At 44.7% G+C, this 21689-nt stretch overlaps 1 protein-coding gene across 5 annotated transcripts in view; it reads right to left on the bottom strand.

Annotated features, from left to right (window-relative positions):
- TBC1D23 (TBC1 domain family member 23) overlaps positions 1-21689 on the bottom strand; it is a 316649-nt gene that overhangs the window by 59313 nt on the left and 235647 nt on the right. For all 5 annotated transcript variants that reach the window (XM_069339402.1, XM_069339407.1, XM_069339393.1 and 2 more), the window contains exon 10: positions 7266-7479. In XM_069339402.1, the coding sequence (XP_069195503.1) occupies positions 7266-7479 (214 nt within the window). The remainder of the gene's footprint in view (positions 1-7265; positions 7480-21689) is intronic.

Here is a 21689-nt window from a genome sequence, read left to right as displayed (position 1 = left end):
AGATTTCATTTTGTACAAACACATTCTGGAACTTTTCGTTTAATGTTTCACACATTTCCTTTTCATTTTCCGTGAACCTGTTTCAAATTTTCAACCTCTGGATATTATCCTTTACCTGCAATTTGTTGTTTATGAATTTGTAGAATAGGCCCGGTTCTATTTTACATTTATCCGCTATCCCTTTTTCAAAATTTCTTTCTGCCTCTCTCCTTACTGCCGTATAGTTGTTTCTCATCTTTGTATCGCTGGTATGTTTGGGGGTTTGGCCTCTTCCTATTCTGATTCCATTTTTGTTTCTTTTGGTCTCTGGCCCTCTCAATTTGTTGAACCAATCCTGTTTTCTGGCCCTGCATCTCTGTTTTGGTATGAATGTGTATGCCTTCATCGTATATTTTGCAAAATTTGGCACACATTTCATTTACTTCTCTGCCTAGCAACAAGTCTGTCCAATTACACTCATTAAAATTTTTTTAAAGTTCCCCATAGTGACCTCTCCTTAAATCGAGTTTATCAACTGTTTCGATGTGCATATTTTCTTCTAGATGTCTTAAAGCATATTTAATGTCTAACAGGACGTGATTACTGTTTCCCAAGGGAGGAAGGTACTGGATGTCAAATATCTCTTCCTTTCCTGGTGAATATTCGATCCAGTACTGATGGTACATCTCCTTCCCTCATTCTTGTGGCCTGCTTTGTGTTGATACAAGAATGTCTCCAGAATGAGGTTCACAAATCTGCATGTCCAAAAGTCCTCCGTTCTTGCTTCATAGGCCTCCCAGTCTATTGCTTTAAAGTTGAAGTCCCCCAGTATCAACAGTCATGATTTATTTTTATCTGCTTGTACAATAATCTCTCATGACCATTATGAGGTTATCTTGAGATGAGGCCCTCTCGTTTGTCATCCAGTTCTTCCTTTGTCCATGTGTTGCTTGCTGGTGGGCTCTAGGCATTTAAAATTATCAGCTTATCCTGATTCCAGACCTGCAATGCCATTATATCAATATCTCGAGGGTTTTCAAATATTAAATCTCTTGCCTTCAGGTGTTCTTTCACCAGCACAGCCACTCCTCCCTTCCTAGTTTTCCTGTCACGTCTCCAAACTGAATAGCCCCTTGGGAATGACTTCATTTAATATATTTCCTTCAAGTTTCATCTCTGATAATGCGACAATATCTGGGACCCTAAGCTGAATTATATCTTGCAACTCCAAAGTTTTTGACCTCACTCCATTATTTATTTATTTATTTATTTATTTATTTATTGAGATATATACAAGAGTTGTTACATTCTTGTACAGCCACTAGTACGCGTAGCGTTTCGGGCAGGTCCCTGGAATACGATCCCCTGCCGCGAAGAATTGTTTTTTCATCCAAGTACACATTTTACTGTTGCGTTAAACAGAGGCTACAGTTAAGGAATTGTGCCCAGTAAATCCTCCCTGGCCAGGATACGAACCCATGACATAGCGCTCGCGGAACGCCAGGCGAGTGTCTTACCACTGCACCACGGAGACCATCTATGTTGGTATATACAATTTTCAGGAACATGTTCCCTTTCCCTTTGTTCTTTACTCTCCCTTCGACTACTGATTTTGTTTGTTTTTTATGTACCATTTCACAAGCTTTCCAGTCCCTGACACTTTGTATGAAAAAGAATTTGTCTTCATTTCTATTCCCATTTAGACGTTTTGCTTCAAATAGGTTCATTTTCAGCTATTCTCTGTCTTCCTTTGAGAGGTCTTGTCTTATTGACCAAAGTTTGCCAACCTCATCACTCGGCAATTTCCTGGCATTTCTAAGCACTTCCATGTTTTTCACTTCATTAAACGTCACCCTTAAGGGCCGGTTCTTCTTGTCTTCCTCATTTTCCTATTTTAAAATCACTGACATTTTCCTTTGAGCCTTCTCCTAAACCTACTATTTTCTCTATGACTCATCTCTTCTGCTGCTCGGTCCACCCTAGATGAAATTTCCTTCTCTAAACATTTAAAAATTATCATGGACTTACTTCTGTCTGCAGTGTTTTGTACCAGTTTACTGTTGGTAACCAGTTCTTTACTAATTGCTTGCATAATTTCTGCTTGTTTGTTGTTTCTGGTTTTGACTTCCGAACACACTTCCTTGATTGTCTCTTTTACAACTTGCACATATGTCTTATTTCTTCTTTATGCTTCTCTAGTTCTTTATTAGCCTCCTCTATTTGAGTTGCCTATGAAGTTTCTCGTTGCATCTCCTTGCCTAACTCCATGTTAGCCCTCGGGCTCCTTTTCAGTTGTTCACCATATGAGTATTTTCTTGTCAATTTCTTCAAATTCCCTACTCTTCACTTTCCATGCCTCATTATTCTTTACTAGTTTATTCGTGTGTTCCTCCTGTATCCTTACCTTATCAGTCAAGCTAGTAATTTCCTTATCTAGCTGGAAAAAGCTTCCTTTTAAATTACAAAACTATCTTGAGACCTTTTTTTCCTTGTTCCAATTTAATAAACTTGTCTTCATAACTCTTTAGCAAGTCCTCAATGATCACTAACCTGCCAAGACAACCACCTTTCATTGCATCTTGTTGAGAAACCTGCAAAAGATCCCTTTGCTGGGGTACTGTCCTCCCTGTGGTGGCGGCCATTTTTGTTTACCTTCTGCTGTTTTGAAAGATCAACTTTTCTACCCAAGATTTTTCTTTCACTAACACATATTTTATCTCTTATGTTATTTTCAAATTCCCTACACCTTCCTGTATTCTGGGACACCACTTGCAACCCTCACCCTACACCTTCATGTATTCTGGGACACCACTTGCAACCCTCACCCTACACCTTCATGTATACTGGGACACCACTTGCAACCCTCACCCTACACCTTCATGTATTCTGGGACACCACTTGCAACCCTCACCCTACACCTTCATGTATTCTGGGACACCACTTGCAACCCTCACCCTACACCTTCATGTATTCTGGGACACCACTTGAAACCCTCACCCTACTCCCAACACTTAGATAACTTTAATTATCCTGGAGCCTGCAGCAGTGTGACTTCAGTGTGATGATGCAGAAGATTCCTGGTGTACAGATTCCTGAGCCTACTGGGCTCTATCATATCTACATTTGAAACTGTGTATGGAGTCAGCCTCCATCACATTACTTCCTAGTGCATTCCATTTATTAACTACTCTGACACAAAGTTCTTTCTAACGTCTCTGGCTCATCTGGGTACAAAATTTCCACCCGTGTCCCCTTGTTCATGTCCCACCCGTGCTGAAGAGTTTGTCTTTGTCCACCCTGTCAATTTCCCTGAGAATTTTGTAGGTGGTTATCATGTCTCTCCTTACTCTTCTGTTTTCCAGGGACGTTAGGTTCAGCCCCTTCAGCCTTTCCTCGTAGATCATACCTCTCAGTTCCGGGATGAGCCTGGTGGCATACCGCTGAATCTTCTCTGTCTTGTGTTTAACTAGGTATGGACTCCAGGCTGGAGCTGCATATTCCAGGGTTGGTCCGACATAAGTGGTATACAGGGTCCTGAACGATTCCTTACACAAGTTTCTAAAGGCAGTTCTTATGTTGGCCAATCTAGCATATGCCGCTGATATCTTTTTGATGTGGGCCTCTGGGGACAGTTTCGGTGTGATATCAACCCCCAGATCTTTGACTTGCAGGAATTCACCTCCCAGATGGTACCCTTGTGTTCAGCCTCCTGCTCCCTTCGCCTAATTTCATTACCTTACACTTTCCTGAGTTGAACTTTAGCAGCCATTTTCTAGACCATTCTTCCAGTTTGTCCAGGTCATCCTGTAGTCTCTGTCCATCTTCATCCATCTTGATTCTTCTCATAATTTTTGCATCATCAGCAAACATTGAGAGGAATGAGTCTATACCCTCCGGAAGATCGTTTACATATTAGAAACAGGATGGGTCCAAGTACCGAACCCTGTGGGACTCCGCTGGTGACATCACGCCACTCTGATGTCTCTCCCCCCCCCCCCCCTCACCGTTACTCACTGTTTCTCGTTGCTCAAGTACTCCCTTATCCACTGGAGCACCTTCCCTTTTACTCCTGCCTGTTGCTCCAACGTTTTTAACAGCCTTTTATGGGGTACTGTGTCAAAGGCTTTCTGGCAGTGCAGGAAAATGCAGTTGGCCCACCCTTCTCTTTCCTGCTTAATTTTTGTTGCCTGTCATAGAATTCTATTAAACCTGTGAGGCACAATTTACCCTCCATCGCTCGTTCGCGAGCGTGCGTGCGTATGTGTAATTACCTAAGTGTAGTTACAGGAGGAGAGCTACGCTCGTGGTGTCCCGTCTTCCCAGCACTATCATAACGCTTTGAAACTACTGACTGTCTTGGCCACCACCTTCTCACCTAACTTGTTCCAACCGTCTACCACTCTGTTTATGAAAGTGAACTTTCTTATATTTCTTCGGCATCTGCGTTTAGCTAGTTTATATAAATGACCTTGTTCTTGAAGTTCCAGGTCTCGGGAAATCTTCCCTATTGATTTTATCAATTCCTGTTACTGTACTATTTTGTATGTAGTGATCATATCTCCTTTTTCTTCTGTCTTCCAGTTTTGGCATATTTAATGCCTCTAACCTCTCTTCGTAGCTCTTGCCCTTCAGTTTTGGGAGCCACTTAGTAGCATGTCTTTGCACCTTTTCCAGTTTGTTGATATGCTGTTTAAGATATGGGCACCACACAACCGCTGCATATTCTAGCTTTGGTCTAACAAAAGTCGTGAACAATTTCTTTACTATATCGCCATCCATGTATTTAAAAGCAATTCAAAAGTTAGAAAGTGTAGCATAGGCTCCTCGCACAATATTCTTTATGTGGTCCTCAGGTGATAGTTTTCTATCTAGAACCACCCCTAGATCTCTCTCTATCAGAATTCTTTAAAGATTTCTCACATAATATATAGGTTGTGTGGGTCTATGTTCTCCTATTCCACATTCCATAACATGGCATTTATTAACATTAAATTCCATTTGCCAAGTGGTGCTCCATATACTTATTTTGTCCAGGTCATCTTGAAAGGCATGACAATCATCTAAGTTTCTTATCCTTCCTATTATCTTGGCATCATCAGCAAACGTGTTAATATAATTCTGTATACCAACTGGTAGATCATTTATGTAGACAATAAACATCACTGGTGCAAGAACTGAACCCTGTGGTACTCCACTTGTGACATTTCTCCAGTCCGATACATTGCCTCTGATCACAGCCCTCGTTTTTCTATCAGTCAGAAAATTTTTCATCCATGTTAGAAGCGTACCTGTCACTCCTCCAATATTTTCCAGTTTCCAGAACAACCTCTTATGTGGAACTCTGTCGAAAGCCTTTTTTAGGTCCAGATAGATGCAGTCAACCCAACCATCTCTTTCCTGTAATATCTCTGTTGCTCGATCATAGAAACTGAGTAAATTCGATACACAGGATCTTCCAGATCGAAAACCATACTGTCTGTCTGATATTATATCATTTCTCTCCAGGTGTTCTACCCATTTAGTTTTAATTATTTTTTTCCAATATTTTGACTATTACACTTGTCAATGATACTGGTCTATAATTAAGGGGGTCTTCCCTGCTTCCACTTTTGTAGATTGGAACTATGTTAGCCTTTTTCCACACATCAGCTACAACTCCTGTACACAGGGATGCCTGAAAAATCGGTTGAAGAGGAATGCTGAGTCCAGGTGCACATTCTCTCAGAACCCATGGTGAAACTCCATCTGGACCAACTGCCTTGTTCTTATTTAGCTCCTTGAGCATTTTTTCCCACTTCGTCTCTAGACACCTCTATGTGCTCAATGTTGTTCTCTGGAATTCTTATTGTATCTGGTTCCCTGAAGATTTCATTTTGTACAAACACACTTTGGAACTTTTCGTTTAATGTTTCACACATTTCCTTTTTATTTTCCATGAATCTATTTCCCATTTTCAACCTCTGTATATCATCCTTTACCTGCAATTTGTTGTTTATGAATTTATAGAATAGACCTGTTCTGTTTTACATTTGTCTGCAATCCCTTTTTCGAAATTTCTTTCTGCCTCTCTCCTCACTGCCGTGTGGTTGTTTCTCGCATCTTTGTATCGCTGGTATGTTTGGGGGTTTGGCCTCTTCCTGTATCGATTCCATTTTTGTGTCTTTTGGTCTCTGGCCCTCTCGCACTTTCTGTTGAACCAATCCTGTTTCCTAGTTCTGCTTCTCTGTTTGGTATAAATTTTTTTGTGCCTTTATCATACATTTCACAAAACTTGACATACATCTCATTCACTTTCTTGCCTAGCAACAAACACACACACGTACGTACGTACGTGCGTGTGTGTGTGTTTTAAGCTGGAGACAAGGGAGGTATAAAATTTGAAGAAAACTTGTGTAAAATTACACCAGTATGGAAATGATAATGTGACTAAGAGGGGTATACCATAGATTAGGTAGAGGACTACCAAAACTTTCGACGACATGTAGTTACAAGTTTATAACAAAGGAAATTAGGCATTTCATGGTTCAATCAAGATGACAGTTACTGATTAAGCTAATGCATAGAAAGCATAGCTTAAAAAAAAATTCTATATTATAAGACATGCTAAGGAACACAAGACCTTAAAGATAATCATTAGGGAAGACAAACTATAGTTTGTGTTTAGTGAAAACTACTTGACAATGCTTTGGGATACTCGTGGTGGTGGGGAAAGGTGGGGGACAGGGGGGGATGGAGTAAAGACTGTAGGGAAAACTTGACATGTGTATTACTAACAGTAAATGAATATTTGAAGACTATCAGTTACAAATGGTACAGCAATGCCATTAATCAACCTTTTAGATTGATTAAACAGAGCAGGAAGAACACCACTGGAACAGATGATAGGGGGCAGAAATTAGAGAAACTATTAGAAAAGAAAGATTGCCAGTATAAATGGAATAATTGCAGATATAGTGTATAATGGAGAGGCAATTGTGGACTATGGTAAATATGCTCCAGATGGTCTGGGAGGGGGGGGGGTCAAGAAAAAAGAGTGATCAACTTCGGCAATAAGTGTTGGGGAAAAAATGCCAAATACTGGATATTTAATAGAAAGTTCTTTTATTCAATTTCCTCTTAAAAAGTCCACAGTGAACTACAAGAAATATTGGTGCACACACAAGTGCTGTACGTGTAAAGTCAACACAAAGCACTAACAAGCTACCAAGACAAGACATCCCTACCAGAGGCACATCAAGTCTTATTACAGTTATAACAGAGGTTTGCCAATGTGTGTGGCAACTTACCATGATACCCTCCCTTGGCGAGACTGATGTATTGTGTGTTGCGCTGCAGGAAGGACGCCACCACCATGTGTACATACTGATCTTCCTGCTCGCGTCCCGACCCGATGAAGCACAGGTGCTGGCCACAGCCGGGAGTCTCCGAGGCCACAGCCTGGCGCTGAGCCATGAACAGTCCTTGGACGGCAGTTTGAAAGGAGGCCGGATGAAGCAGCATCTAAAAAACCACATCAATGAGTACCAGTGTCAATGCTTTTCATTTTCCCCATCTTTACAATTTTTTAAACAAGTGAACTTTGTTACAAGGAGATAATAGGCATTTAACTGCTCAGTACACTTACACTAGAGTACCTAGTTGTTTACACAACACTGCTCAGTACACTTACACTAGTGTACCTAGTTGTTTACACAACACTGCTCAGTACACTTACACTAGTGTACCTAGTTGTTTACACAACACTGCTCAGTACACTTACACTAGTGTACCTAGTTGTTTACACAACACTGCTCAGTACACTTACACTAGTGTACCTAGTTGTTTACACAACACTGCTCAGTACACTTACACTAGTGTACCTAGTTGTTTACACAACACTGCTCATTTTAATCATGGCAGCTTTGTTTGCATGAAACAGTCCACGAGCCCCAAAGCCCTATGGGGATGCTCATTTAAAATTCTTTAGTTGTAGTCTTGGAGCTTGTAGATTAATACACGTAAGCAAAGCTGCCATCATTAGGGAATGATTTGCAGGTCTCTAAAGTAGTTGCATAGATGCTAGATTCTCTGTCCTGCTTTTCTATACTTTACAACTCTTGGAGGAACAAGTGGGAGGAAGGGAAATGGGGGGGGGGGAGGAAGGGAAATGGGGGGGGGGAGGAAGGGAAATGGCGGGGGGGGGGAGGAAGGGAAATGGGGGGGGGAGGAAGGGAAATGGGGGGGGGGAGGAAGGGAAATGGGGGGGCAGGAAGGGAAATGGGGGGGGCAGGAAGGGAAATGATGGGGGGGGCAGGAAGGGAAATGGGGGGGGGGCAGGAAGGGGAATGGAGGGGGGGCAGGAAGGGGAATGGAGGGGGGCAGGAAGGGGAATGGAGGGGGGGGCAGGAAGAGGAATGGGGGGGCAGGAAGAGGAATGGAGGGGGGCAGGAAGGGGAATGGAGGGGGGCAGGAAGGGGAATGGAGGGGGGGGGCAGGAAGGGGAATGGAGGGGGGGGGGGCAGGAAGAGGAATGGAGGGGGGGGGCAGGAAGAGGAATGGAGGGGGGCAGGAAGGGGAATGGAGGGGGGGCAGGAAGGGGAATGGAGGGGGGGCAGGAAGGGGAATGGAGGGGGGCAGGAAGGGGAATGGAGGGGGGCAGGAAGGGGAATGGAGGGGGGGCAGGAAGGGGAATGGAGGGGGGGGCAGGAAGGGGAATGGAGGGGGGGGCAGGAAGGGGAATGGAGGGGGGGGGCAGGAAGAGGAATGGAGGGGGGGGGCAGGAAGAGGAATGGAGGGGGGGGGCAGGAAGAGGAATTGAGGGGGGGCAGGAAGGGGAATGGAGGGGGGCAGGAAGGGGAATGGAGGGGGGCAGGAAGGGGAATGGAGGGGGGCAGGAAGGGGAATGGAGGGGGGCAGGAAGGGGAATGGAGGGGGGCAGGAAGGGGAATGGAGGGGGGCAGGAAGGGGAATGGAGGGGGGCAGGAAGGGGAATGGAGGGGGGCAGGAAGGGGAATGGAGGAGGGCAGGAAGAGGAATGGGGGGGGGCAGGAAGAGGAATGGGGGGGGGGCAGGAAGGGGAATGGGGGGGGGCAGGAAGGGGAATGGGGGGGGGCAGGAAGGGGAATGGGGGGGGCAGGAAGGGGAATGGGGGGGGCAGGAAGGGGAATGGGGGGGGGCAGGAAGGGGAATGGGGGGGGGGGCAGGAAGGGGAATGGGGGGGGGGGGCAGGAAGGGGAATGGGGGGGGGGCAGGAAGGGGAATGGGGGGGGGCAGGAAGGGGAATGGGGGGGGCAGGAAGGGGAATGGGGGGGGGCAGGAAGAGGAATGGAGGAGGGCAGGAAGGGGAATGGGGGGGGGGGCTTGAAGGGGAATGGGGGGGGGCAGGAAGGGGAATGGAGGGGGGGGGGGGCAGGAAGGGGAATGGAGGGGGGGGGGCAGGAAGGGGAATGGAGGGGGGGGGGCAGGAAGGGGAATGGAGGGGGGGGGCAGGAAGGGGAATGGAGGGGGGGGGCAGGGTGGCCACCATGGTAGCAAGAAGTTTGCAATTCAACCATGACCAGATCCTGTTATCTATCCTTTTACTTTATTTCTTATTTCTGGAATCCTTTCTATTACCATGCCTATAGATGGCAACATGAACGTTTGCTTCATTCCTCTTTTTAGATCAGACAATCGACAAATATATTTAACATTCATTTGTCTCAGTACAGTGCTCTTGCTATTCTAGAAATTTGCCAGGTTGTAAAAATATTCACTTTTGCTCCCTCTTATAATTACCAATATACAGTAACCTATTTTCTTAAGATATCCTGGCCGGATATCGTATCCTGGCCGGGGAGGATTTACTGGGCGCAATTCCTTAACTGTAGCCTCTGTTTAACGCAACAGTAAAATGTGTACTTGGATGAAAAAACGATTCTTCGCGGCAGGGGATCGTATTCCAGGGACCATAGGATTAAGGACTTGCCCGAAACGCTACGCGTACTAGTGGCTGTACAAGAATGTAACAACTCGTATATATCTCAAAAAAAAAAAAAAAGATTTTTACCAACCTTCGGTTTTCATAATATAGAATTCTCAATATTAAAATCCATCATTCATTTTTCCATGCCACAGTTTCTCTAAATTAAACTGGTAGAGCCGTTTTACTTCTTTGAGAAGAATATCTGAGCTTTCAACAATTAACTCGGCACTTTAAATCTTTTGGTGTGTTCCTGGATTACATTACTTCCTGTATCTACTACAACCATTGCCTGCCTGCCCTCTTCAATCCTGCCATGGTAACTTCCTGTACCTACTACAACCATTGTACTGTCTGCCTGCCCTCTTATAATCCTGCCATGGTAACTTCCTGTACCTACTACAACCATTGTACTGTCTGCCTGCCCTCTTATAATCCTGCCATGGTAACTTCCTGTACCTACTACAACCATTGTACTGTCTGCCTGCCCTCTTATAATCCTGCCATGGTAACTTCCTGTACCTACTACAACCATTGTACTGTCTGCCTGCCCTCTTTAATCCTGCCATGGTAACTTCCTGTACCTACTACAACCATTGTACTGTCTGCCTGCCCTCTTTAATCCTGCCATGGTAACTTCCTGTACCTACTACAACCATTGTGCTGTCTGCCTGCCCTCTTTAATCCTGCCATGGTAACTTCCTGTACCTACTACAACCATTGTACTGTCTGCCTGCCCTCTTATAATCCTGCCATGGTTACTTCCTGTACCTACTACAACTATTGTACTGTCTACCTGCCCTCTTATAATCCTGCCATGGTAACGTCCTGTACCTACAACAACCTTTGTACTGTCTGCCTGCCCTCTTATAATCCTGCCATGGTAACGTCCTGTACCTACAACCATTGTACTGTCTGCCTGCCCTCTTATAATCCTGCCATGGTTACTTCCTGTATCTACTACAACTATTGTAGTCTGCCTGCCCTCTTATAATCCTGCCATGGTAACGTCCTGTACCTACAACAACCATTGTACTGTCTGCCTGCCCTCTTATAATCCTGCCATGGTAATGTCCTGTACCTACAACAACCATTGTACTGTCTGCCTGCCCTCTTCCATCCTGCCACCAGGTATTGTCTGTACACTCACCTATCCTCACAGTTAACCCAACAGCTACTACAATATCTTGAGCCACAAATTAGTTTTTTAAACTTTAGTTCAATGTCAACAAATTTTTTGACTAGTTGCATATGAAAAGTCTGCAATTGTTCCAAGTTTCAGTACTGCAGCCTAAATAGAAAGGGAGATTTTTTTTTTTTCAATGAATATTGCACATTTTCAGTAAGTTCCTACGACCACAACTTTCAATCAATCATTCTATGACACTTTTCTCACACATTAGCACAAAGGATCTTATGCTGTGGATTTCCCAAAATATGTTTAGTTTTACTGATACAAATAGTCAAAGTTCCCCCCCAAAATTATGCAAATATATCATGTTTATTGCTGTTATAAATTCAATAAATGAACTTGGGGAAAAAAATGCTGGCATGAGATTTTAGAGAGAAACTTTACATGTAAGGTGTAAGTTTCTTGTAAATTGAATAAAAATGAAAGTAGGGACTATGTTTATTACTTGAAAAAGAAATCATTAAAAATTGAAGTCTAAGGTGCTGCCATCTGTGGCTGAGGTTGACATCAACCATTTCCCCCAAAATTGGCACCCTTACAGATAGGCTTACGTGCAGTCAGGTCTACAAGTTTCATGCAAATCGTTCGATAAACAAATAAGAAAAAAAATTGTACTAGTTTTTTTTTTTTTATAAAACTAATTAATTTTTTTTAATATATGCTATTGTGATAGCCGAGTGTCAGACATGATTTCAGTCGACACTTGTGTTTGATGTTAATTTTTTACCATTTTGAAAAATTTGACAATTCAATATTTTTTTGTCCCTTCCTATTTATGCTACAATGCCGAGACTTGGACCAGATGAAACCCTTTTCATATACAACTCGTCAAAAAAGCTCTCTCATCAAATACTCTCTCTGTTACCAACCTTTCATCCTACCCTCTTTCTAAGCACTTGCAAGAACTTCTTGGACTTCGTCTTTCTTTTGCTACTTCCCCTGGCCCGCACTGTGGCATTGACTTCATTAGTTCCTTTGACAGGTTTGTCAATTCTAACTAGTACTCTTTCAAACCCGTTCGCCTTTAGAGGGGCCCTTATCCCCATTCTTGACAGCTTGTTTTCTAAAAATCTGCACCTTCCTCGTCGCTTCCAGCTTGCCCTTGCCTCCCTAAAATCTAACAACTCTATTCTTATCCTTCCTTCCGACAAAGGCAATTCGGTGGTTGTCCTTGACCGTGAGGACTACCTCCGAAAAGCAGACGTCTTACTCTCGCACGTGTGCTCCTTTGACTTCTAACCCTTTGGATCGCATCAAAACTTCCTTTAACCGCAAACTAAGACAGCTCTCTAGTCTTTGTCCTCCTGACTTTGATCTCGTTAAATGTTTCCATGTCATCTGCCCTTCTCTTCCCTATTTCTATAGTCTTCCTAAGACTCAAACCTGGTGTTCCTCTTCGTCCTATCATTTCTTCACGGGGCTCTGTCAGCTATCCTCTTGTCTCCTGGCTCGCTAAATCTCTGACGCCATACCTTGGCACTTTCTCCTGCCCACCTTCATCACTCTCAGGACTTCATAGGAAGACTGCGCCTGCAACCCTCTTGTAAGATGCTTAGTCTATGTCGACTGTTCACTAATGTTCCGCTCGATGACGTTCTCTTTCCTTAGACAGAAGGCGGGCCTTCTTCCTCTCCCGCTTCCCACTGACGTTTTCCTTTAACTCATTAGACTCTGTGTTGACTGACTCAACGGTAAATATTACACTCAAACATTCGGTGTCGCTATGGGTTCCCCTCTCCCCTTTTCTTGCTAATTTCTACATGGAATACTTTGAAACTGCTGTTCTTCCTTCTATTGATACTCTTCCCTCTCTCTGGCTTCGCTATGTTGACATTTTTGCTTTATGGCCTCATGATCTTAGTCTTTTCCAGCCTTTGCTCTCCTCTTAACAATCTGGCTCCTTCCATCCATTTCAAAGTTGAATGGGAATCTAATTCCCTCCATCCTTTTCTTGATGTTCACGTTCACAGCTCTGTGTCCGGGTTCTCTTTCTATGTCTACCGCAAACCCATGCATAGTGGCATGTACATTCACTTTTCCTACCATCATCCTCCCATTAAGAAAAGTGTCGTCTCTCTTCCTCCGCGCTCTATGCATCAGCGACCCCCAGTTTCTTGATTCTGAAATTGCCTTTATCTACAAATCATTCTCTTGCCTTTGTTACCCTTTGCATTTCATCAACTGTGCCTATTCTCAAGCTAAAGGAAATTTCTTTCATCCTAAACCTGCTTCCAACACTAGTAGCACTGTACTATGCCTTCCCTTCATATCTGAACTCAAAACTTTTACCAATACCTTTCATCCTCTTGACAAAGCTCGCCTTTCGACATACTAACACTTCATAGCAATCTAGTTCACACTGCTCCTCCTGCTTTTAATGCTGCTAGTGTCTACACTATTTCCTGCGTGTCTTGTCTTCTCCAATACTTTGGTGAAACTGGCTGTACACTTAATGACAGACTTAAAGAACACAAAAGAAGTGTTAAGTCTGCAGACACAAACAACGCTCTCTTCTGTCATGTGAGGGATTCTAATCATCATACTATTGATTGGTCTTCCTCCAAAATCTTTCCTGCCTCTATTCTACACAGATGCCGTCTTGTTGAATCAGCTCTAATATGCAACGTACCCAACCTGAACTCGAGTCCTGGATATGTTGCTGTTGACTTCCCTTTCACAGTATATACTCAAATGATCTAATCTTTCTAACAAATGTGACCTAACATTTGCTAACCCTTCCATTTATCTTTCTCTTTCCTTTTTTTTCTGTCCATTGTTTTCTCTTATGTTCCCTTGCTATCCTCTTATTCCTATTCCCTTTTCATTAGGTGATTATAAATAGGAGCTGCCACGTAAGAGCCAATGGGCCTTCTGCAGTTCATATTCCTACTACTATCCCCTCTACTACACCTTACCTTTCCTACCTTTTGCCTTGCTCCTCACCTCTCTCGCCTATTTATTGCCTTCATCTCCTTCCATCACCACAATCGACTTGAGAATGGTCCAGACGGACCGAAACAACGTCGTCCCTTCACCTTCTAGTGTGTGGTCTGGTCAACATCGTCAAAAAAGTGATTGAAATCGAACTAGGTTTTCATTTATTGCACAATTTTAGCATATTTTGAACTCGTGGCTCCTTAAAGCATTTTCATTTGAATTACCAGCTTACACCCATGTCTTTTGTATTTCTTCTTTAACCACTGGGCTGCTTGGCTTCCAAATACAGCATCCCCCCTTCCCTAGTACGCAGGAAATAAATTCTCTGGAAAATATGTTTTTTGAAAGTGTCAAAAAACCCTTCCCCGAGTATGAATGTTGACAAAAAGTCAAAATTGTACTTTGGCTGCTATGGGGTCCATAAGTTCACGTGTGACGTCATCAATCCCCAGTTGCCCGTGGCTTACGCTCCCGGGGCCAGTAGGGCGCCCGGCTCAGGATGCGCGAGTCGCCACGAATATATTTTTGTTCATTTTTTGCGCACGGTTCCAAATACATTTTATTTTTTCGTACCAATCCTATGTATAATGAGCATACATTATATTATGGCAGTAGAACATCCGTACTGTCCGAAGACACTTACGTGCATCACGTGTACACATATCCGGCACATATTTCCAGTGTATCATGCTAATTTATGTATACTGTATATACAATCTATTTACACACTGTACAGTATCACACTATACACACACCATACAGAACTCCGCAAGCGAGAGCTGCCACACTCGGCCAGTCCTCCCTCACTCCTCCAACATCGTACTCGCCATCATCTCTGCTCCCACCATACTGTTATTTACACCAATGGTTCATGTTCATTTATGTATACAGAGCACCACTTGGTTTCCGAACTTTAGTTATCCGAAACTTCGTTTCCCGATTGGGGTTGGGAGTCATGCTACCCGAACAAAGTTCGGGTAGGAAGGGGTCCACCAAGCGTCACGCCGGCTTGTGGTGGTGGGTGGGCAATGGTCCAGTTTGCCCACTGACTTCACAGATTCACGGCCTATTATTCCTATTATTTTGAATTGCCATAAGACTGGAATGTTCATTCTGTGCTTTTGTTTTACATATCTGCACAATCAAGAAACATCTGTGCACCATGTTGGCTCCAAATGCACCCATTGCGTCAGTGATGGCTGACTGGTGGGTGGATGGACGATGGAACTTAGGTGGGAGGCAGTATGAATGAGGGGGGGGGAGAATCAGTGAGAGAGGGGGGGAGAGAGATGCTAGGAGGGAGGGGGAGGTAGGGAGATATGTTAGGAGGTAGGGAGAGATGCTAAGAGGGAGGGGGAGGTAGGGAGAGATGCTAAGAGGGAGGGGGAGGTAGGGAGAGATGCTAGGAGGTAGGCAGGAAGGGATGGAAGTAGTGAGAATTAGGGAGGGGCAGGCAGGCAGGCAGGCTAGCTTGCAGGCAGGCAGGCTAGCTTGCAGGGAGTGAGTGGTAGTCACGAGGTTGAACCGCGTGACCTTGAGAGATGGGATGTAGGGGGGCGGGTGGTTTGTTGGTGGTGGGGGCGAGACCGGCTCATTCCCGAAGATAAGCCTAACACACACTACCCGTTAGCATGATGGCAGGGGGGGAGGCAGGCTGGCTGGAAAGGAAGCAGGCTGGCAGGCAGGCTGGGAAAGAGGCAGGCTGGGAAGGAGGCAGGCTGGGAAGGAGGCAGGCTGGCAGGCTGGGAAGGAGGCAGGCTGGCAGGCTGGGAAGGAGGCAGGCTGGCAGGCTGGGAAGGAAGCAGGCTGGCAGGCTGGGAAGGAAGCAGGCTGGGAAGGAGGCAGGCTGGGAAGGAGGCAGGCTGGGAAGGAGGCAGGCTGGGAAGGAGGCAGGCTGGGAAGGAGGCAGGCTGGGAAGGAGGCAGGCTGGGAAGGAGGCAGGCTGGGAAGGAGGCAGGCTGGGAAGGAGGCAGGCTGGGAAGGAGGCAGGCTGGGAAGGAGGCAGGCTGGGAAGGAGGCAGGCTGGGAAGGAGGCAGGCAGGCAGGCTGGGAAGGAGGCAGGCAGGCAGGCTGGGAAGGAGGCAGGCAGGCAGGAAGCGATATATGGGTGTTGAAGTGAACTGTGAACCACGTGACCTTTGAGAGTGTGTGTGTGTGTGTGTGTGTGTAATTACCTAAGTGTAATTACCTAAGTGTAGTTACAGGATGAGAGCTACGCTCGTGGTGTCCCGTCTTCCCAGCACTCTGTCATATAACGCTTTGAAACTACTGACGGTCTTGGCCTCCACCACCTTCTCACTTAACTTGTTCCAACCGTCTACCACTATTTGCGAAGGTGAATTTTCTTATATTTCTTCGGCATCTGTGTTTAGCTAGTTTAAATCTATGACCTCTTGTTCTTGAAGTTCCAGGTCTCAGGAAGTCTTCCCTGTCGATTTTATCAATTCCTGTTACTATTTTGTACGTAGTGATCATATCACCTCTCTTTCTTCTGTCTTCTAGTTTTGGCATATTTAATGCTTCTAACCTCTCCTCGTAGCTCTTGCCCTTCAGTTCTGGGAGCCACTTAGTAGCATGTCTTTGCACCTTTTCCAGTTTGTTGATGTGCTTCTTAAGATATGGGCACCACACAACAGCTGCATATTCTAGCTTTGGCCTAACAAAAGTCATGAACAATTTCTTTAGTATATCGCCATCCATGTATTTAAATGCAATTCTGAAGTTAGAAAGCATGGCATAGGCTCCTTGCACAATATTCTTTATGTGGTCCTCAGGTGATAGTTTTCTATCTAGAACCACTCTTAGATCTCTTTCTTTATCAGAATTCTTTAAAGATTTCTCACATAATATATAGGTTGTGTGGGGTCTATGTTCTCCTATTCCACATTCCATAACATGACGTTTATTAACATTAAATTCCATTTGCCAAGTGGTGCTCCATATACTTATTTTGTCCAGGTCTTCTTGAAGGGCATGACAATCATCTAAATTTCTTATCCTTCCTATTATCTTAGCATCATCAGCAAACATGTTCATATAATTCTGTATACCAACTGGTAGATCATTTATGTACACAATAAACATCACTGGTGCAAGAACTGAACCCTGTGGTACTCCACTTGTGACATTTCTCCATTCCGATACATTGCCTCTGATTTCTGCCCTCATTTTTCTATGTCAGAAAATTTTTCATCCATGATAGAAGCTTACCTGTCACCCCTCCAATATTTTCCAGTTTCCAGAACAACCTCTTATGTGGAACTCTGTCGAAAACCTTTTTTAGGTCCAGATAGATGCAGTCAACCCAGCCATCTCTTTCCTGTAATATCTCTGTGGCCCGATCATAGAAACTGAGTAAATTCGATACACAGGATCTTCCTGATCGAAAACCATACTGTCTGTCTGATATTATATCATTTCTCTCCAGGTGTTCTACCCATTTAGTTTTTATTAGCTTTTCCAATACTTTCACTATTACACTTGTCAATGATACAGGTCTATAATTGAGGGGGTCTTCCCTGCTGCCACTTTTGTAGATTGGAACTTGTGTGTGTGTGTGTGTGTGTGTGTGTATGGGTTTGGGGTGGGGGGAGAGGGGGAGGTGTGTCGGTGGTGGGGGGAGAGGGGGAGGTGTGTCGGTGGTGGGGGGAGAGGGGGAGGTGTGTCGGTGGTGGGGGGAGAGGGGGAGGTGTGTCGGTGGTGGGGGGAGAGGGGGAGGTGTGTCGGTGGTGGGGGGAGAGGGGGAGGTGTGTCGGTGGTGGGGGGAGAGGGGGAGGTGTGTCGGTGGTGGGGGGAGAGGGGGAGGTGTGTCGGTGGTGGGGGGAGAGGGGGAGGTGTGTCGGTGGTGGGGGGAGAGGGGGAGGTGTGTCGGTGGTGGGGGGAGAGGGGGAGGTGTGTCGGTGGTGGGGGGAGAGGGGGAGGTGTGTCGGTGGTGGGGGGAGAGGGGGAGGTGTGTCGGTGGTGGGGGGAGAGGGGGAGGTGTGTCGGTGGTGGGGGGAGAGGGGGAGGTGTGTCGGTGGTGGGGGGAGAGGGGGAGGTGTGTCGGTGGTGGGTGGAGAGGGGGAGGTGTGTCGGTGGTGGGTGGAGAGGGGGAGGTGTGTCGGTGGTGGGTGGAGAGGGGGAGGTGTGTCGGTGGTGGGTGGAGAGGGGGAGGTGTGTCGGTGGTGGGTGGAGAGGGGGAGGTGTGTTGGTGGTGGGGGAGGGACCGGCTGACTCTGTAAGCCTAACCACACTCCACAGACCTGTGACCCAGATTTGTTTTTTAAATGTACAGTACATCATCGTATATTTTAGGCAGGATGTGCCTGCAGGCTGGCAGGAAACATCCAGAGGATGTTTGCCAGACGTCTTAATAATCAGTTAGGAACAATTAAGGACTTTTATAAAGCGGATCAGGACTTCACTTATTGATGAGTACAAACAAAACACGGTCGCATTTACGCCATGAACCTGACGATTTTTTTCCCTAGAGTTTTTTTCATAAATTTTTCGGAAAAATTTCTTTTTACATTTCTAGTTTATTTTTCCCCTCTATTTCTCGTATACGAACTTACATGTTAACCGACGGGTCTCGTCCCCAAGGGGTTCGGAAACCAAGTGGTGCTCTGTATTTACAACATATTTACACACTTTACACTGTCACACATTATATACATTCACCATCAACACACACTGAACTCCACGAGTGTGAGCTGTCAAACCAGTCAGTCTCCCTCACTCCTCCAACATTGCTCCTCCCACCATACTGTTACTGTTTTTATTACACTATTTACACATGTTATGTATACCTATCTACACATTTTATTCACCAGAACTATGCAAGTAAGCCAGTATTTTGTCTGCATAGTAGCCACCATACACTGCACGAGAAACCACAGCAGTCGGCAGACGGTACGATTATGTCACCTCCCTCACAAAAATAGCTCCCAACATACTCCTGTTGCTGTTATTACACTATACATACACATTGCATATACCATGTACATGTGTGTTCACCATAGCAAACCATTAAGACCATAGAACCACTATGGTGAACAAAACAAGTGTGGCTGCCACACACGGTGAGGCTACCTTGATTCCCTCTCACCAAAATTCCTCCTCCCACAATACTACACACATATGTACATGAGTATATACACAAAGTATGCAATGCGTTATAATCTGGAAGAAAATATGACTGTCGCAAATTCACTTTCGCAAACAGTGGTAGACGGATGGAACAAGTTAGGGGAGAAGGTGGTGGAGGCCAAGATCGTCAGTAGTTTCAAAGCGTTATATGACAGTGCTGGGAAGAAGGGACACCACGAGCGTAGCTCTCAGGGAGGGAGCTGGTCGGCCGAGCGGACAGCACGTGGGACTTGTGATCCTGGGTTCAATCCCAGGCGCCGGCGAGAAACAATGGGCAGTGTTTCTTTCACCCTATGCCCCTGTTACCTAGCTGGTAAATAGGTACCTGGGTGTTAGTCAGCTGTCACGGGCTGCTTCCTGGGGGTGGAGGCCTGGTCGAGGACCGGGCCGCGGGGACACTAAAAGCCCCGAAATCATCTCAAGATAACCTCATCCTGTAAATACACTTAGGTAATTACATTGTATATACCCATGTACATGTGTATTCATAATAGCGAGCCACTAAGCTAGTATGGTGAGCAAAACAAGAGCTATGTCAATAGGCCAAATGGCCTATTGACATAGCTCGAGTGCATGGGGGAATTGTGTAAAATCCTGGTTTGTGTTTCGGAGGCAGCAGGATCCAAATAAATTCAGTAGAATTTCTGGTTGCAATTCTTATCCATGTCGTAGCTCGGTCAATTAAGGCAGCATCTGGGATGCTCTCGGACACAGGTTCGAATCCTCGTCACGGCCCTTGTGGACTTTTTTGTAGTTTCCTTAACCCTTACACTGTCCCAGTTCTCCAAATACCTCTGGTGCTCTAATTATCATGAACGAACTCCACCCCCGCCTCTCCCCCATTGGATTTAACTTTTTTATCCGAGCAAACTTCAACGTAGTAGTGTACTACGGAACAGCTGAATTCTCGAAAGGGTCGCTCCGTTGGAGTAATTACATATTGTGCACACGAAGTGTAGTTATAGGATGAGAACTACGCTCGTGGTGTCTGTCTTTCCAGTACTCTGTCGTGTAATGCTTTGAAACTATAGACTGTTTCGGTATACACCTTTTCACTTAATTTGTTCCAGCCATCTTCTACACGTGTTCCAGCATTTGCAAAAGAATGCTTTCTAATGTTTTTACAGCACTGTTTTCTTCACTTGAATCTGTGTCCTCGTTTGTGATGTTGCTGGTTTCAGGAATTCCTGTCAATTTGGTCGATTCCTGTTAATATTTTGCAAGTGGTAATCATTTCACCTCTTTCTTCCATCTTCTAGTTTTGGCATGTTTAACACCTCTAGTCTCTCCTTGTAACTTTTACTTCCAATTCTGGAAGCCATTTTTGTAGCATGCATTTGCACCTTCTCCAGTTTGTGCTTCTTGAGATTTGGACACCACTCAACTGCTGCTTAATCCAATTTTGGTCTCAAAAGCCATGAACAGTTTTAGTATTTCAGCATCTATATAATTAAAAGCAAGTCTGAAGTTAGAAAGCGACACATACGCTCATCTCAATATTCTGTGTGCGTTTCTCTGGCAACAGCTTACTATTCAAAACCACCCCTAAATCTTTTTCATTATTAGAGTCCTGTAATTCCTTTCCACACAATTTACAAGTTGTGTGTGGTCTATTTTCTGTTTCCACATTCGATAATATGGTATATATTTACATTGTATTCCATTTGCAACTTGAGGCTCCAAGCACTTATTATCTGGAAAGATTTGAAGGGCATTACAATTGTCTGCGTCTATCTTCCAATATTATAGCATTTCCGTAAACATTTTCATATACAGTGGGGGCCTCGATTTATGATGGTAATCCGTTCCCAGAGACGGATCGTAAGTCGAAGCGATTTTTCCCATAAGAAATAAAGGGAATTGAATTAATATTTTGGAGGGTGGGGAATGGATTGACTTACAAATACATTTTATACTGAATACAATTTTTTCTCTAACTACAATAGAGTACATATGTTTATCTTGCCTCTATGGAGGACTCTTGATGGCGTAGGGAAGATGGTGAGGAGGGGGAAGGAGAGGTGTTACTGTTTGGAAGGGCAGTGAGGACTTCCATTATAACATTTCTTCCCCTTCCATTATAACTTCTGCCTTCCATTAGGCAGTGAGGACTGAGGTACACACTCGGGCACTTTTTGCCTGCATACCACTAGGACCTGCTTCTGGCTTGCTGCTTGATTTTCTCACTAGAAATAGTTCCATTGATTGTGTTTCCCCTCTTTCCAACACTTGTCTGTACTGAGGCATCACATTGTCATTAAAAAGATCAATGCAATGGGGTGTTACAGCTTTATCTGGGCGATTCTTTTCAGCAAAACTTTGCAGTCCTTCCCACACTGCACACATTTTCTTAGTGAGGAAGGGACATCCTTTAATGCCGCCATCTCCTCCTCCTCCTCCTCTGAAGATTTATTGTACTGCCTAGTTAGTTCAACACTAGTACTGTTTTCATGATTACGTATAACCTTTTTTTCCTCTATGGTCATTCTTACTCGTGTTTTCATATGTTGAACC

The sequence above is a fragment of the Procambarus clarkii genome, chromosome 5 (assembly GCF_040958095.1).
Source record: "Procambarus clarkii isolate CNS0578487 chromosome 5, FALCON_Pclarkii_2.0, whole genome shotgun sequence".
NCBI lineage: Eukaryota > Metazoa > Arthropoda > Malacostraca > Decapoda > Cambaridae > Procambarus > Procambarus clarkii.
The sequence above is the reverse complement of the archived record's forward strand: the minus strand, read 5'-3'. Positions and strand labels throughout refer to the sequence as shown.